Here is a 19,063-nt window from a genome sequence, read left to right on the forward strand (position 1 = left end):
ATGGTTGTCAGTTAAATTGCTGTCAGTGAATTCACTAATCAGTTATTTAACTAATTATTTCAGCACCATTGCTCAGTCACTGTCAACTACATCGGACACGGATATGATGCAGATTAACGACAGAGTGTGTAACTGACAGTACAGTATGAGCAGTAATTGAGACATGTACACATTTAAAAGCAGCACACATTTTGACCTGTCAATACAGAAAAAAACACAGGTTGAACAAATATCATTAATGACGACTCAGTGTCTCATTTCAGAGAACGAGCATAGACGATACCAGACAATACTGCAGTTGTGATCAATGTCATTAATTGCACCTATGTTTTTACCTGCTGTAAAGTCAAAATGTTTGCCATGAAAAAGGTCTATGGTAATAATATCCTTAGAAAATAGTCACTTGATAAAATGTAATATCATTTATCCTCCATTATAGATTCTACCTGCCTAAATGTACAATTTGATTTGAATGTAATGTAAGTATTAAATTCTTTCATGCTCACAATATTGTATTTTAGCAGCTGTTCCAGTTTTAGTTTAGCTGTGAGTTTATTTAAACTAAACCAGGCAATATTCTTGATAGGCTGACTGTGATACCATATATATTTATCAAATGTGGGGTCTTTTTTTATGTCGCTTGTTTTTCACATCCAGTTAGTTTGCATGTAAGACAAACGGTAAACCTTTCTGTATTATGCAAGCGGTTACAAATGGAAACAGTTAAGTAAAGGGTGATGATAGTCTCAGGGACACATCTTAGGTTAGACAGTTGGTGCTTTGGCCCACTGTCAGTGTGTGTATGTGTGTGTGTGTGTGTGTCAGCTGTTGACATAGCTGTCTGTCGTAACACTGTGACTTTCTCCAGGACAGTGCCAAGTGGCACACGCAGTCTGAATGTCTCATTCACCCTGTCTTCTTAAAAAAAAGTCTCATCAATAACCACTACTGTTTTATCAATGCTGTTAAAAGGACGCTTTGCTCTGGTGTATAAATACCAATGACGGCTTAGTCTAAAACTCTTCTTTCAAAATCAAACTTAATGCCGTCCTGTTAGAAAAGTATTCTGTATTGTGTATCTGGTTACTTAGTTATGATCAGAGTCCCATTCCTTATCAGGACAGCGTAGATCATAGGAGAAGAGACACGCCTGTTTTGGTTTTGTTATGAAGACCTTTTTAGCGTATGAACTGCCCCTTGTACTTTTCCATGAATCATTCCGCAGCGGTGGGTAAGCTGTTAATACTTCATGGTTGATTTTATTGATAAACTCAAGTGGACATGAATATGTGGAAATGGTTGCTAGTACTTGAGGTTTATCTGGTTCTCTTTCATTGACGGAAGGACAGTAATCTGGTCCAAGCTGGCACTGATTCAATACCGACCTTGGTTGAAAGATTTCCTCCAGACATGCCTGCTACTCCTGACGTGATCCTGTTTTTCCCTCTTTTTTTTTTTTTTTTTTTTTTTCAAATCCAAACAAAATGGTCCTCATCTGGTGCTTGTTGTGAGTCAGAAGCATAGACTTAGTATAAAGAAGCCACTGACACACTCAAACAAGGACAGTATACTTTTGCAAAGAGAGGCAGAAATGTACACAAGGAATGACTATATACAGGTGAAACCATTTCTGTGAGCTGTAAACAGGACACAAATAGTGCAAAGAAGTGAAGAGTGCTGAGATGAATTTTAAATGGTCAAAAAAGACACTTTATATACATTTATATATAGTAGGTGGTTAATCTTGGAATATGTTCCCATTTTATATTTTACATGAACAGGTTCTCTAATCCCTAAACTTGCTGATATGTAATTTCATTTGTTCAGTGGAAATGTGATACTGGCCTACAGGGAGTAGAATGAACAAGAATTAGTGGGATAGATGGAGTAAATCCACAAACACAAAATGAAACTAATTGCTCTTGTCCTTGGTTAAATTAGGAGAAACTTGTTTGAAGCGGGGCTGGGTCTTTTACTGATGTAATAGTGGTAATGAGACATGAAACCAGATGTCATCAGGGATTTAGGTTATTGTAATTTTGTAATGAAGCTTAAAATTGTGGGTTTTTTTGGGTCCTAAAAGCAGAAGTGCAGTGAAATGACTCATTTCAGGATGTTTCATTTGTGCTGAATATGTAGCATTAGTAGGTGCCCATGAAACAACATCACATTAACAACATATATGCCAATATTTAGTATTTGGTATATACAGTACAGTAACAAGAATAAGAGTCTACAGCCATTTTAATTTTGCTTGTGAGAATGCAAACGTTTGCTAATTACCAGTAAAGACGAAGTAGAGCTGAGGATGATGGAAATGTCATTAGTTTTGCAGGTATCTAGTCATAAACAAAAATGTTGGGCAAATTGGAGTTTTGACTTGATAATGGCGCCAGATGAAAATTCATTCATAGAGTCCTTGCTGTTTATCCTCTATGAACCTTGAATATCTGTAGCAAGGCTACATGCATGGCAGTCCATCTAATCTTTTTCAAGATATTTCACTCTTAACCACAAATGTCAAGTTGTTGGCGGCACCAGAGGAAAAGTCAGGGGGATCACCAGAGTCACAAGGATGCATCATCAGGACATTATGATTGTTGTACAAAATGTCAGGGCAAACCATCAAATAATTATTGAGATATTTCAGTTTGGACCAAAGCGATGGACCGACAGAGCAACTGAAACACAGCTGCAAGCCTGACTGAAAATATTATGATTTTTATCAGTTTCACCTTGCCCTGCTTGGAAGCTTCTGTACTGTAACATATCCGACAGACTTGTGGCAACACACAACTCAGCTAACGTAAGCATTAATGCAGTAACCAGTCATGCTGTTACTCATGTGACACTTGTGAATCATTTTGGTACCTGCTGCTAAGAACTGCATTTCTTAGAAGAAGTGCAACCTCTTATGTTATTTATCAAGGGTAATCTCAGTGTACACACTTAATTGCATTAACAGTTGTTGAACATAAAAGATATGAGCTTGCTTTAATGTGCCAGTTGTCCTGTATGAAGTTGAATAGAATGATATTCAACTGCTGTACGCATGTGGCCACAGTATCACTGGAAAGCTGAACGCTGTTGCCATCAGGCTGCCTGTGTTGTCGGTGTAAATGTGACCAAGCATAAGGGCCACTGACACACTGACAGATCCATAAATAACACTAAGGAGCTTGTCTGGCTGGATGCAGATCTTCGGATTAACTTCATGGGAGCTTCAGCAGTCCCGTGACTCCTTTGCAGGTTCTGGCACTGCAGTCAGGTGGAAAGAGATTTGATTTCCTGGTTCCTGCTTTTTAATTCAACAGTTGTAGTAGCACGCTGACCTAGATGCACGGAGTCAAGCAGTGAAAGAGGTCATTTTGATTCATGTGCAGTAGATTTTTACCACATCAATTATTAGTAGAAATTAATTAATATAATTACTGTAAACAACAACAACCTTTGGCGAATAGATTGTCATTTACACATAGAAATCATGATGTGTACTTTTACAGGAAACTTGCTTGATTGCTGTAAGAGATAAAGGGACACTGCTCTGTTTCACACGAGGTCTTCTAGAGTATTATTCCTGTAAAAAAAAAAAAAAAAAAAAAAAAAAAAAGGAGGCCTGTTGAAATATTTTTTACAACATATTTAATCTCTTGAGTAAAGTCAAACACAAAGCAAAGTTTTTAAATTTCTTTTTGCAACAGACAGCAGTGGAATTTATGAAATCGCTTACATGGTAACAGTACCACTGTCATCCAACAGAGGGCACCTGTCATTTAAATCGTGGTTTACTATTCTTATCTAGCAAATAGTATCACAGATCAGTTTAAAAAAAAAAAAAAAAAAAGATGGCACGCTGTATGTACATCCAGACATTTGCATCTGAATCACACAATAAATCACGTCAAGAGTTCAACCATAACTGATTTTTACTTGAACCGTAAAAACCTGCAAACCGTTTCGTTTCAGGTTGATGGGTTTGTTCCATCGCCTCAACACAGAACAGAGGAAATAGATAGGAAACCCTCTCATTTGCATAGCTATAATCAACAACATGACTCGAAGTCACCAAGCTAAAGCCCTGCAAAGTGCATGCCACAAGTGATATTTTTAAAAATGCAATTTAAAGTCAATGGTTTCACTTGTGGTTTGTCATTTCCTTTCTGTTGCAAATGGCTGCTTATAGTGTGGGACTCACTTGTGATGCTCTTTTTAATTCATGGCACAAGTGTTGGTTGAACCTTTCTTCAGCGAGTATGACCATTCAGCAAAGTCTTAACAGAGTGCTTTTTGCCCTCTAGGAAGGAGATGAGATATCTTTATTTACTTCTCACCTGCCAAAGACACAAATCAAAGCATTTCTAAACCTTCATCCCTCTAAAATGTGTATCTGTTAACTGCTACAGGCCTTTTACACTCATAGACAGGTCGAGCTGTGAGTTCACGAGATCATGATGACTCATTGTCTCATGGAAACCATTCCTCGTAGATGGCTGATCTGTATTCACCTGTCTGCATGTCAGGACATGTTTTTATTTTTTTTACAGGTAGCTATTGTTTCATTTGAACTGAGGATAAGCAGAAAGATGAATAATTATACAAACTGTGCTGAGAAATTAAGAAGAAATCACATTTCATTCTTGAAATAAGGATAGATGGGCATTTACATTAGCCATGCTACATTTAGTGTGCATTAATGTTTTCTTGTCAGTTATTTTATGCAGTGTCATGTCAACATAATGCTGCATAAAATAGAAATTAACAAAAAAAACAAAACACCATAGTGTCTTGTCCACTGCACAAACTGATGAGCCTGTTTGTGCTCATTCCTGGCTGTTTTTTCAGCCTCTCACTGGACACCTCCCCTTGGCTTGCATTAGTTACTGCCTTGGCTCGGGTTTCATTGCGGCTTTAACACTGTGTGGTGTTGAGTTCACAATCTAGTACACTGAACAGTGAGCACCAGCTGCTTTTGTTAAGAAAAACTGTGCTGCTTAAACCTTCACTGGGGAACAAAGAAACCACACAAGTACACACTCAAACACTCTTTGCTGTTAATACTAGTCATCTGTCCCATTGATATACCTCCACAACCAAATCCAGGATAACCTGAGTCTTTCCCCAGAGATGGTGGCACTATACTGGGCTAGAGTCCTCTTCCTCTCCCCCCCTCGGCTCCATCAGCCCACTTAACAGAAGCCCCATTGACTGGGACAAACTACAGCCCTCTTCTCTCGTTTCCCGTCTCTTTCAGCGTGTCCATCCCCACCTGTGGTTAGTCTGTCTCCAGATAATGATACACCAGGGCTGGTGAAATACTTATTAAATGCAATCTTTGTGTTGTCTTGTGTGTGTTTGCTCATTTTGCTCATAATTGAAGTAGTCAGCAACACAAATTTGAGTAACTTTCTTAACTGTTTTGTGACTTATAATGATGAAAACAGTTGCTTTTCCACAAATAGAACTTATTCTTATGATTATAGGTGTTTACAATCAAGATGGTGGCAAAGATAACAAAAACAGGGATTTACTCATCTCGTATCATGCCTAACCTTAGTGGATCATAACATATCTAGTATGAGATAAATCAGCAGATGCTCTGGTTCAAGATGAGACCAAACTTTTCTATGGATGCCAGTTTTTGAGCCACAACAAAGGCCAAAATGTGGCCTGCAACAGACTAGGTAAGCCTTGGTTTTAACTTAGCCAATTGCCAGAAATAACTTTGTATGACATGTCGTAATGCGTATCGTAAAATGGCGAGGATTGCTGAAAAGATGAAAGTCTAAGCTTTTACGACAGGCTCATAAGGAATCTTATCGATATTTATTTGAAACAACACAACCCGCTCTCAAGGTACCGAAATTTGGCACCGATTGATCCAACATGGCAACAAGCCATGATTGACTGTTCCTAGCGGCAACAAGATTCCAAACTGAAGCAGTTGTTGATCAATGAGGAGTGACGAGTCAGCAGTCAGTGGCAGCATAAAATAGATTTTTCAGAAATTGTGAATCACCGCAACCACAAGAGGTCCTTGAGCATACAGAAACAAATGTGCACAAAAATATTAGGCTGATGGGTACAGTAGTATGTGACATTATCTGCGGACAGATATACACACGGACTCACAGACACGACCAAACTCATGATCATGATAATTATAAGCAGTCATCTAAATGTATTCTGTTCCGCAAAACCTCCAACCAGTAGTTAGGGGGTTTAACCACCATTGGGCTGGTAAATGTGATTTTATTTCACTGAACAGGATTCTGGTCAGTCACTTAATTAAGATCAGTAGTGTTATTTATTTAGGTAAGATGGGAAATTATAAACTCATGTCTCTAGATCCCCTCTAGAAGATAGATACTATACATAAGCTTTCATATTTTGATTTCATTTCACAAAATGAGAAAATAATGTCAAAACAGTGGCTTACATCTTTGACTCGAATGCAGTTCTAAATGCAGTGTCAACTGTAGAACAATTAGTGGCACAAACCAGGGCAAAGGTCAGAGATGAATATACAGGTAGAAATACTTTAAATGTGTGTGTGTGTGTGGGTGTGAGTGATATAAATATCTGCTGAACTGAATGGACAGACCTGTATTATCTGTGCATCTCTAACCCTTGTTTGCTTATGAGAAAGCAATAGAAAGGATAGAAGAGCGCTAAGGAATGCCCTTCAGCCTTCTTAAGTACAGCTCTCTTTTTTTGCTTTTCTCTTTCTTTTCTTTCTCCTTTTCTATCGCGGGTTTCTCACGCTCTCTCTTCCCCCTTCATTTGGTGCTATTTCACAAAAGCTTGTCCTCACTGTGAGGCATTTGTTGATCTGTATGGCGAGGATTTTGAATAGCACCAGTGTGTCTTGTTGAGAAAATGGAGACGCATTCCCTCATGGGAAAGACTTCTGGATCTTGAAATTTTTCTTAATGTTTTTGAACGTTTTGTTTATTCTAACTTTTTGTTTCTAATCCCCATCTACGTGGACTCACTGCTTCATTAATTTTGATATAAAAAAATGTGTGAATTATCTGCTTATCTCTCTGTGTCTCTCTCTTTCTGCCTGTACAGGTTATGAGTAATGGAAGCAGGATCAGTGGTGCGTGCCGTGTTCGAGTTTCTCCCCAGTGTCTCTGAGGAGCTGCCGCTCTTCACTGGTGATGTCATTGAGGTGCTCAGTGTCGTAGATGAGTTCTGGTTGCTTGGTAACAAAGATGGCGTCACAGGTAAGGTGTCAAGGGAAGTGGCTGCTGTAAGTAGACCTGTATGGTAAATTTATATGTATATTATATAAATGTCCTCTGCGTGAAACTACACAGAGAAGCCTACAGTATCACAGTGATTATACATTAAACAAACCACATGGGAAACTGTAATTTAGTTTGGTATGAAATGGCGATAGGTAATTGCTGTTTTACACATATCTGAGTTATCAGACCACTGATATGATTATTTGTAGAGGTGCATTCACAGTACAATCTGTGTGCAGATCCAGCTCCCTCTTGGGGCTTGAATTTGTAAAAGATTCCAGCTGTTCTTTCTAATAATTGTTTGACATTTTCTCTTTCACTTCCTCTCTAAGTTTTGTAATGCGTATGTCCATGACATCACTTGCAGAGTACGGGGGTTTGAGATGTGCAAACGATTAAAATGTTCTTGCTCTTGGGCAGGTCTGATAATGGAGAATAATCATAGAATATTAAATCTACACTAAAAAACGAGGAATGAAGTGTTGCAGATCTTACACATAGTTCTTACACATTAAACAGTGTTTGTTTACTTTAATTTAAAGGCCCTGCACATTTATTGTAATTCACTCTGGGTGAGATGTGAGACTGAAGTGTACATCATTATTCCTTCACTTCCTCTGCCCTTCCAAGAGGTTGAACGTCACTCAAGATGACAAAGGGGACTCCCTCAGAGGGGTAGATCAGAGGGGAAGTTAATGTGGGTTTGCTTAACTGCTTCTCGAAAACACAGATGATATCAATACATTTATAGCAAAGCTTTCCTGGAAAGATGGGAACTGTTGTTACATGCATCCACTGAAGTGAAGTTCAAAGAGATGCACATCCTGTTTACAGTAAGGTCCTTCTCTATTCAGACTAAATACCATTCTACTTTTGCTGTTCTGTTTTATTTGGTGTATAAATATATTAGTGTACTCTGACATATGTGGGTCAATTAGTAAACACTATAATACTCACAAAAAGAGAGCAATGTATAACATATAGGCTTTTCCATGACCTAATTGGTCGTTGTATTCACCCTAAAACCAGTACATTTATATTTTCAGACAGATAAAATTATGACATAAAATAATATGAGATTAAAAAAACAGATACAATATAAAGCAAATCATCTGAACATCATAGAATTTAATGTAGTTGTAAATCTGCAGGCTTATAAAATTGTCAAAAACAGGACTGATTCTACTTTTTCTCTCCCAATACTTATTCCAATACCTCGTCGATAGTACCAATATTATATCTGACATATTGTCTGCAAGTATTAGGATAAGGATAAGGATACTACATCAGGATAGTAATGCATTTTTCTATGAGTTAAAATACAGTAGCTGAATATAGGACATAACGAAGAAGAAGTATTGAGGAAGTTACAATAGACACTGAAGTTGTTTGTTTGCATTCTCTGTAAATGTTCAGCTGTGTTTTTCCTCTTTGTCCTGTCTTCAGGTCAGTTTCCCAGTACCTTTGTGGAAGAGATTACAATTCCCAGCACCAAGCCTGGAGACAGTCTGTATGTGTGCATCAGTGATTTCAGCTCAACAGAGTCGGGGAACCTGTCTCTTAAGAGAGGTATGGAGATACAAGCAACACTTACGTTTAAAATAGTGATTTAAGTGTGAATCACTCCAAGTCTTTGGCTTTGAACACTACTTGTGTCCTAAAACATGAAGATTTCTTTTTATAAGAACACACAAAGGCTCTGTTATCTGTCATTTACAAGTAGATGCTTTGCACAGAATAGTGGATATAACTGAACATAACACTAGAAGTTGTATGTTAAATAGTATTACTGGTAACTCTAATGGGCCATGTCTTCTCACTTAGCTTAACGCTACTTGTTGATATCGCAGCACTCAGGTAAACAGTTTGTTTTGTGTTGTAGTGTAGTTTTGTTGTGTTAGACATTGTCTCTATTGTCACAAAGTGTGAACCACTCACTCTTAAATTGAATGTTGCCAGAAATTAAAATCACACAATGATTTTTGTGCAGCATTCAGTTTTAGTTGTGCTGGTTGGTGTGCTAATAACAGTTCTGAGAAATGAGACAAATTACACTAAAGATTTATTATGTTTATTTCTAGTCACCATTCTCAGTCTGGTGCTGAAATTAAATGTAGATTTGGTGCGAAGTGCTTTCTTGTAACAAAGCAAACCTCGACTATACTGATAACTGTCAATAAAGACAAGGCAAATGTTTTCCTTCGCTTCCTCTTGAAAAGGAATATCAGTTTAGAAATATGTGCAGATATTTACATGATCAAGATCATCATAAATCAACAGAAACAAAGTAAGAAACAAGTGAGCTCAAATTAGATCAAACCTGTGATGTCACCCTGCTGCAGTGTCTGGTGGAACTTCTCTAGAAAATCGATTAGGAAAGAAGATAAAGGTCACTCAGTGCACCAACGAACAGCACAAGAAGACAAGTCTTCTCTTTCATTTGCTGAGTTAGAACTGCTTAGACCTTAGATTAAAACTACATACACAGGCTTGGACATAGTTTTAAATTATTTAATTTGGAAAAGAGCTCATATTCATATGATCTTTATGTTTAAGACCATTAAAATAGCACTGATTCTTTAAAGGAAATGCATTCTCCTACCCCAAAAGTTTTTCTAAGGCTGTTTGTCATTAACATTTTATGTCACTCGGTATACTGTTCAGAATAAATTAAGAAATGCTCAGTCAAATTAAACACAGTCTGTTTTCTTCTAAGTTCCTCAAAATTTACATTGTGGAGATGTGCTGTTTTTTTTAACAATGGAATACCAGTATTGATTAAGATTTCCAATTAATCGCTATAGAATCAGAATTCTAGTTTAGGATAGTGTATGACCATGATTAATCAAAACTCCAATTATGGAATCATTTTATTAAAAAAAAACCCCACAAAGAACATACAATGTTTGTCTATGTGTACAAATGTGAAAATTGTCACGAACAGTAAATGTGAAATTGTCAGATTAGCTAAATAATAATAATTTGTCTCTTACAGCCATCACATTAATTTGGGAATGCTGAATTTGAGATTGTTTTAAAGAGTTTAAAATTGTCATCCAAAACATCTAATGGACATTTCACTGCAATATCATTACATTATACTTTTTAAACTTGGACATGCTCTGCTGTAAATGCCCTGCCAACAATGACATTGTGTCACCGTGATGACACAAAAAACACTCAACACATCAGGTTACTTTCCAAAACCGCCCACTAGATGTCCTCAGATGCCAAACTGAAACCCATGGGGACTCTTCAGCTGAGTTTTGGCTTTCTTTTCATATTCCTGAATTTTCTCACATGATCACATTAGCTGTGTTATTCTTTCTGATTTTTTTCATTCACCGACACTCTCAGGCATACAACTGTGATGTTTGCAGGATTTCTTCACTTTGGTAAAACTTTTTATTGTTGTCTTTTAATGTGGTTAGAAGTGCTGGAAGTAGTTGTAGTCATAGTAGTAGTGGAAGTATTGCAACAGCATTTGAATAGTGAATTTAAAGGTGCTTTGAACAAGATTTTAGGTTAAAGTATATTAATTATACAATGGGAACAACTTTTCTCTTCATTATTATGTCAAGTTATTAATCAGCAATTCGTCACTCTTACTGTACACTCTTTTTTTTCTTTTTTTTTTTTTTTAACTATGACTAAATTTACCCAAAAACAACATTATAGTACATTTTTGTTTTGTCACACATAAACAACACTTCCTGGATCAAAGGAAACAGCCCTCACTGGCAGTCTGAGAGCTGAAATGTTCATTTCCAGTATGAATTTCCATGGTACTAATGGCTGTGTTGTTGTCCCAGACACAATGGGAGGTGGAGCCGCAGGTCTTTGGAATGTGACCCCTATAATGTCTGGCTGACCAGTCAACATTCCTTTAATCCCTGATTCTCCAAGTATATTAACAAGAGGGCTGACTATAGAAAAGTTATTAAAAAGGCAACAGTAAAGGTAAACTGAAATAACTCAAATTATGCCTTAAAAAAGAAAACGGAACAGAAAAAGCTGTCAGCCGCCACATAAGCTGCAGGCTTCCTCTCTGTTATGCATACTTGGCTAATTGGTTGAATTAGAGGATTAGAGTAGTATTAAAAATATACATACACTGTAGATTGATAAAAGCAACCAGCATGACAACCTATGTTGCTTTCATTACCTTTATATCCTGAAGCATCCCAGCTTTGACTTTGTGTATCTCTCAGTACTTACAACTCCCCTCTTATCTGTTTTGCTACAATGACAAATGAAATATATTTCAAATCAAGAATATAAGATGTGCCAACAAGATTCATAACAGTAATATGAATATTAAATGTAATTGTTCTCTGTCTGTCTAGGTGATGTGGTTGTGGGAGAGGCAGGAGGGTCCATTGACCTCGGGGAAACCTGGCAACGTGGCTGTAATGCCTTGGGCATCCGTGGTCTCTTCCCCTTATCATGTGTGAAGGAGCTGAACCTTTCAGGGCGCTCCAGGCAGCTGTCTGAGCGCTCAGCTCAGGCTCAGGCTTTAGAGCTCCCACCGTATGCCCTAGGCCAGGCCCGTGCGCTTATGAGCCTCCATGCACAGCTCAATGAGGAGCTGGACTTCCGCGAGGGGGACTTGATCATCATCACAGGCCTGCCTGAGCCGGGTTGGTTCCAGGGGGAGCTGGATGGCCGCAGGGGCATTTTTCCGGAGGGGTTTGTGGAGCTGTTGGGTCCCCTCCGATCTCCTCAAGAGCCTTTGGACTGCCAGTATTTGAACAATGACCCTCAGCAATTTAGCTACGAGGACCCTTATGATGCAGGAGAGGGGACTGAGGAGGAAGGTGCAGAGGAAGGGGAGATTTTCCTGACAGAGGTAGAGGAGCAGAAGGAGGCTGAAGTAGAAGAAGAGGAAGAGGAGGAGGAGGAAGGCGGTGTCTATGGAGTGGCACTGTATGAATTTCGGGCCATGGAACCAGGCGAGCTGGACTTTGACGTGGGGGACCGCATACGTGTTATAAGCACTTTGGAAGATGGTTGGCTGGAGGGGGAGCTGAGAGGGCAACGTGGTATTTTCCCTCATCGTTTTGTGAAAATGGAAGATGACGGGCAGAAAACTGCAGAGGAAACAAATGTTGTTGAACCAGAAGAAGAGAAAGAGAACAGCTGTACTTCAGAATACAGCTCAGGTCATATATGTCCCAACGGGTCAGGGAATGATCCTGAATGGAAAGCATACGAGGATCATACAGTATGGGACCTGGACTACTTTGAGAGGACTGAGGAGCAGAGGTGGCAAAGTGAAAACAAAAGCACCGGAGCACAAACTGACAACAGAGAGCAGAGAGAAAGGGGTAGTAGGCCTGACTCTCAGCCACGTAGACCTGTCGTCCCAGCTCATAGAGGGCCTGAGAGACCCAAGTCCACTCCTCCAGCAAGGCCCAGACTCCCACCTCGGCCCAACCTCCCTGCACGTAGCCATAGGCAGCATATTGGCCCATCTTCTAACACGAATCGATCCAGTTATACTAATGGCAACACAAGACCTTTGCAGCCCAAACTCACTCATAGCCTAACTCTTCCCAGCACTCACTCTGGTTGGTCAAAAGACAGCAGATCCTACCAGAGGTCGCCAGCGGATGGTGCCATCACCAATAACAGAAGTGCCAGTCTTGGCCAGGCATTAATTAACCTTGTTGAGGGCCATATGCAGAAGAAGCTATCTCGCCATGCTAGCGTCAGTGATGCAGATATGATGATGGGCAGTGCTGAGACACGTTCAATCGCCTTAGATGCCCTGGCAACCTCAGCTGGTGACTTGGAAGCAAAGCTATCGCAGCAGCTTTTCGAATTTGAGAAAAGCTTGACTACTCCATATTGTGATACCAACATGAGCTCTGGTGCTTCTGTAGGTGACCTGCAATCCCATATCTCGCGCCACTTTTCTATTCTGGACTATGGCGATGAGAGTGATATCATTCGAGGCTCCTCACATTCTCCAGTGTCCCACCTCTTGCAGTCGAACTCTGCCTCTTCTTCACTAGAGAGACGCAGGACCCTCCGTCCTCCTCCTCCTCGTCCGAGAGCCTTTCGTCCTCCAGCCCCATATGCATGCAAACCAGCCCGCCCCGCTCCACGTCCCCCTCCCCGTTGCCCGAGACAACACGCTGCTCCGCCAACTAGCGACTCCCTTACCAACAGCCCCATTTTCTACACCCCTGACGAGCCAACTTCAAACCTCCTCGATCAAATAACAGAAGGACAGGCTGAGTTTGGTGACCTCGCAGCTGCCCAGGAACATGAAATCCAGTGCCAGCTGGAAGCAGAGAGAGAGTTGGAAAGAGAGATGGAGTTGGAGAGTGAGAGACAGAGGGAAGAGGAGGAGAGGTACCAGATGTTGCTACGGCTACAAGAGGTGGAGCACGACATGGAGGCCTACGCACAAACGGCAGAGGAACTCAGGGCCATGTTGGAGGAGGAGGAGGATGAGACAGCCCGCATGCAAGTCATGGAGAATCTGGAGTTCTGCAACTATACGCTGGACACGCTGGCCCTGGAACAGCAGCAGCTGCAAGGTAAGACTGTTTGGCAGTGGAGCTGGAGTTTGATGAATCATTACTCAGGTCCAAAACTGGATGTTCAAGGGGTAATGATAACATGATAGAACTGACGGCAATTGGAGAGAATTTGATTCCGAGATCAAGCTTGCAAGTATTTCAAGGATTTCCCAAAACAGAGATTTGAGCAGACCAAATGACTTAAACAGAAAGTTTATTCATTCTAACTATTCAGACTTTTAAACTTGTCATTTTAAATTGTTGAGTGGCGACTTGAAATTGAGAAACTGCGGAAAAAACAGGAAACTACGCAGTCAAGCAAAACCAAAGATACCCGACGTTACCTGCTTTCATTAATGCTGATATTTTCCTGTGGTTTACCTTTTACGAGTCAGCTAGCTAGCAGGAAGGGTTAGATGGAAACAATTTCAAACAGAGGACAAATAAGAGATTTTTCTTCCTTGATGTCATGCTTCACGGCCGTGTTGCCTGCAGGTCCGTTCTTGAAGTAATACACTCAAAAATGTTCTGACTGCAGTCAACGCCGAAGACAAAATGTAATATAGTAGGAATCTAAAAATGAGACATCAGTGCTTATCAGATTTCCTCTTTGACTTGTAATCCTGACACACACACACACACACACACACACACACACACACACAGACAAATTCTACTGTACACTATGCAAACAAGACATCCCTATTTACTGTCCACAATGATCAGAGGAAGAAAGATTGTTTATTTAAATTAAGGGTTATCATAACTGTGTGTGCAGACTTTGTGGAGTGTGTGTGTATGTGTGTCGAGGAATTTGCTTTGCCGGCTCAGTACAATGCTACTTTAGAAAGGTAAAGCAAATATGACTGAATCATTCAAATTTGTCCAGTTTTTAACTTAACTTGTGTTAGAGGTATTCACAGTTTTCACATCTCGTTTAACATGACTGATTTCCTTTTAAACGTGCATGATCATCTTTTACTTTGGATAACATTTCTGAAATCTGAACCCCTAGGCAACCCAAAAATAAATATTTTAAAGCCAAATGTTTTATGATTTCTAAAACAAAGTCAATTATTAGGATTCCATGGTCACACAATATCAACATACACAATGACCTTGTCATTGATTGCTGTCATTTTTTTTTCTCTCTTCATGTGATTGATTAATTTGGTGATTGTGAACACAAGGAATAATGAATTTGTCAACAATATTCATATTCTACTGTTGGGCTTGATGGATCACTCTCAGCCAAAGCTAATTGATTTGTTTTTGCCATCTCATACTATCTGGGAGCATGGTGCTGTCTTTGGCAGCCCAACACTTTTTCACTTAGGTACGAGGTGCATTCCTGCACATAGTGAGAGGGGAAGCAATGCACATGGGCCTCTGTCTCTTTTTCCACTCTCTCTCTCTTTTAGTGGCACTCTATCCACATTTCTTCCCTTTCTCGCCTTTCTCAGAGTTTCCTCTCTTTGCACCTTTCATCCTTTTCCTCCATCATCTGTTCTTTTTCAAATGGATTGAGAAGACGTTGGGTGTGGTTTGGGGATTTCTACAGTAGTGGCGAAGGACTTAGCATGGCGGGACCCAAAGTGTGGTTGTGGCGAGCTGTGACATGGCCCCTGGCACACCTCTCCACACTGCTTGCACTCGCTCGGGAGGCCAGATCTAACAGAGTGGCAGGTAGGCTTGAGTTGTGTCTGAGTTTTGGTTGGTGCTCATTTGGTTATTTATTGGACTGTTTTGCTATTTGACAGTCTGTGTTGCGTTGACTGAACATGCATGCTGTTTGTTTCTCAGCATCACTTTTGCTAGTAGCCTGTAATTCTCTACTCACTGAGCAAGTGCAGCAGTTGTTGGCTTTGTGCCTTGCTCAAGGGCATTGATAGTTGTTGAGTTTGCCCATATGGGCTCAACTTTGTATTAGGTAAGCAGGTTGGAAATATGAGTTGTTGAATGAGTTGTTCACTTTTAACCATTTTGACTGTGTTAGGAACATGAAGTCTTGGTTTTGGTTCATTAAAAACATCAAGGATATATTCCCTGAACACCGGTTCTTGGATTGGGCGATAAGACAATATAAACCTAGAGATGATATACATTTGTTATATCATTTATCAGAGATTTTGCCATACTGTTTGTTTGGGCTGCAATGATTATTATCATATAAATTAATCTGTTGATTATTTTCTTAATTTTGATTGATTAATTTATTTGATTGAATTTAATCTCTTCTGTAAAACATCAGAAAACTGACCAACAGTCCAAAGCCCAAAAGATATTTCCCATTAACTATAATGTTAAGACAAAGAAAAGCATCAAATTCTCACATTTGAGAGCCTGGAACCACCAAATCTTTAGTGATTATTTTGCCTGGTAAATGACAATGACAAACAATTAATCAGTTATCAAAATAGCCTAGTTGCTGACTCATTTCCTGTTGATCGATTAACAGGTAGCTGTCACTTTAATGTCTCTCGGTGTATTAGGCCAATGGAGGCAATGCTGCAAATCAATGAGCAAGACTGCTTCATGGTTATATTAGATTTATGTTATTTTTGCATCATTGTGTTATTGTTATTTTATCTATGAAAAGTTTCTCATTTTTTCTTCTGTTCTTGGATTTTATCTTTATCACTCAGTCCTCCCTCAGTGGTTCTGCATCAATAATTCTGCTGATTTCTTTGTCGCTTGGCAGTGAATGTACTTTTATCAGCTTTCTGACAGCCAAGTTGACTGACTCACGTCCGTCACTGTCTTCCTTTCTACACACTCACACCCACAAATGTTCCCCATTCGTTTAGAAGCTTTCAGTCTAATCACTGCCATTCACAGCAACAACCAGACTGCTTTGTAATGCAAATGTGTCCCATCCTACATTAACATCAATGAATCAGATCCATTTCACGCCTATTGAAGAAACACTGATAACATGTTCTTTTAATGACTAAGTGTCCCAATGATTCAGTCAGAACTGTGACTTTCACAAACAGTTACAGTTCAGGCTATTGTTTGTCTGCTCTAAGCTCATCTGGCTAAGGTAATAAATTAGATGACTCCAGTGTATTCTAATTTAATACTTTTCCCTTAATCTTGTTTGTCATTATACCATTAATCATTAAATACATATAAGTGTTAATTGTTTCTGTTTCTTTATGTCTGTCAATGAAAAGAATCAGCCTGAGGGCAGGAACAGGTTCCAATGGCCACAGGTGCCTCTTAGGGTCATACAACCACATAGTTTCCATTCACTCATCACAGTTCAGGAATCCTCTCACCCTTCTTTCACAACAGTGAAATCTAAGATTGCATCTTCTTGTCCTTTGATAGTTGCCTCACTCTTGGATGTGGAAATGGGCTAAGATAGTAGCATGATTTATAATAGTTAGAATTAAGCGCCAGGATGGGAAACAGCCAAGAACACTCCCTTCACAAAATGTTTGATATGGTAATTATTAACACATTAGTCTGACACAACAGCTTGTAGTAGGATATGTTTGTAGGATATTAAGTTTCCCATTGTTTTCACTTTTAATGCTTCTCTCACAAAAGGGTGTGTACTTATCAAGTATGCTCTTGGGATCTTTGGTGCAAGAAATGTGTTTGTCATCTATTGCTATGCATATGTACACACACACACACACACGTTCACACAGGAGTGAATGTTCTTCTGTGCTTTTGCAGGGTGTGTTCCTAAATGTGACTTCTGAGATACAATGGCAGCTTATTGTTGCAAGGCAGGGAGTAACTTCAACACTGGGCTACGTCTGCACTTCGCTGTGCAGCTCAAAGTCTTCAAAGAGGCTGATAGTGGTGTATTACTTTAACTCAGAACAGACAGAATCAATTTTGATATCTTAAATGCTGTATCTTAAATATCTTAATATATGCAGTATGAATCTGGTATTAATTATTTTAATTTAAAATACTTACAAGAGGAGACTCTGAAGTAACACTTTCCTATCTGAGCGAGTGAATTAAAGTGTGTTAGGATGAAAAGGGTGACAAAGGTTTCACATCCTTTGTGATTATTCCCAGGCGTTGTGTGTGTGTGTGAATGGCTCTAGCAATTTGTATGGCTGAATTTTTCCAATATTTGCAGTGTATCTATCACAATATGGCTAATGTATACACAATCCCAGACTGAACAATCAAATTGAATCAGCTGAATGTGCCGCATTCTGCCATGAATTACATCTGACAAAACTCCTCACTTGAAAATCAATCAATCAAACTTTATTTGTATAACACCTTTCATACAGGTTAGTGCAGTTCAAAGTGCTTCACAGGTGACTGACAAGCCGATAATAAGACAGAACAAGTGTAGGCCGAAAACAAAAGGAAACAATTTGAGACCAATGCATGTGAGAAAAATAAAAATGTAGGCTAATAAAATAGATTTAAAAGCTATAAGAGTAATAGTAGTAAAATAGAGTGAAATAAAACTAGATAAAACAGATTATAAAGACAAAGCAAAACAAAGACATTAAATTGAGGGATAAAAAAATATATGTAATAATATGAATGATAATAAAATAACAGATAGAATACAATTTGCCAACATAAATACAATAAGATAAATTAATGAAATAAAGTAATTAATGTCTATAAACCATTTTAATCAAAAGGCTGAAGAGGCAGGTTTTAAGTCCAGCTGCTCTCAGATCCTCATGCAGGCTTGTTCCAGCTGCTCGGAGCATAAAAGCTAAAAGCTGCTTCAGCAAAGATTTTAGTCCTGCACTTTGCACTTTGGAACAACTAAGAGACTTGTGTCAGAGGACCGTACTGGTTCATACACTTCGTGTGAAGTATGTGAGGCATATATGTCGATGCAAGACCACGAAGGGCTTTAAAAACAAGTAAAAGAATTTTAAAATCAACATGGAAACTGACAGGCAATCAATGTAAGGACTTTAAAACAGGTGTAATGTGTTCTCTCCTTCTGGTCCTGTTCTGAATCAGCTGTAGCTGAATTGTAACTTTTTTGAGTAGACCAGATAGGAGAGCAGTAGTCTAGCCTGCTTGATATGAAAGCATGCATTACTCTCTCTGTGAGAAATGGTCAAACTTTAGCAATATTTTAAATATTTTTGAGGTGAGTTTCTCTCTCAGCTTTAGAATCTATGACTAAAATTTTAATTTTATCCTGGTTGAGCTGTAAAACATTTTGTGAGATCCAGACATTAACATCTAAAATACATTTTAGAAGGGATTCAATTGGTGCTGTGTCATCAGGAGACATGACGGCATAAAGTCGGCATAAAATCGGCATAACTATGG

General features: G+C 39.1%; 1 protein-coding gene across 3 annotated transcripts in view; it reads left to right on the plus strand.

Annotated features, from left to right (window-relative positions):
• The window catches only part of LOC121886663 (dynamin binding protein), a 52,103-nt gene that overhangs the window by 9,172 nt on the left and 23,868 nt on the right, over positions 1–19,063 (plus strand). For all 3 annotated transcript variants that reach the window (XM_042396842.1, XM_042396843.1, XM_042396844.1), the window contains exons 2-4: positions 7,072–7,226; positions 8,697–8,819; positions 11,597–13,798. In XM_042396842.1, the coding sequence (XP_042252776.1) occupies positions 7,082–7,226; positions 8,697–8,819; positions 11,597–13,798 (2,470 nt within the window). In that variant the 5' untranslated portion in view covers positions 7,072–7,081. The remainder of the gene's footprint in view (positions 1–7,071; positions 7,227–8,696; positions 8,820–11,596; positions 13,799–19,063) is intronic.

The sequence above is a fragment of the Thunnus maccoyii genome, chromosome 20 (genome assembly GCF_910596095.1).
Source record: "Thunnus maccoyii chromosome 20, fThuMac1.1, whole genome shotgun sequence".
Lineage (NCBI taxonomy): Eukaryota > Metazoa > Chordata > Actinopteri > Scombriformes > Scombridae > Thunnus > Thunnus maccoyii.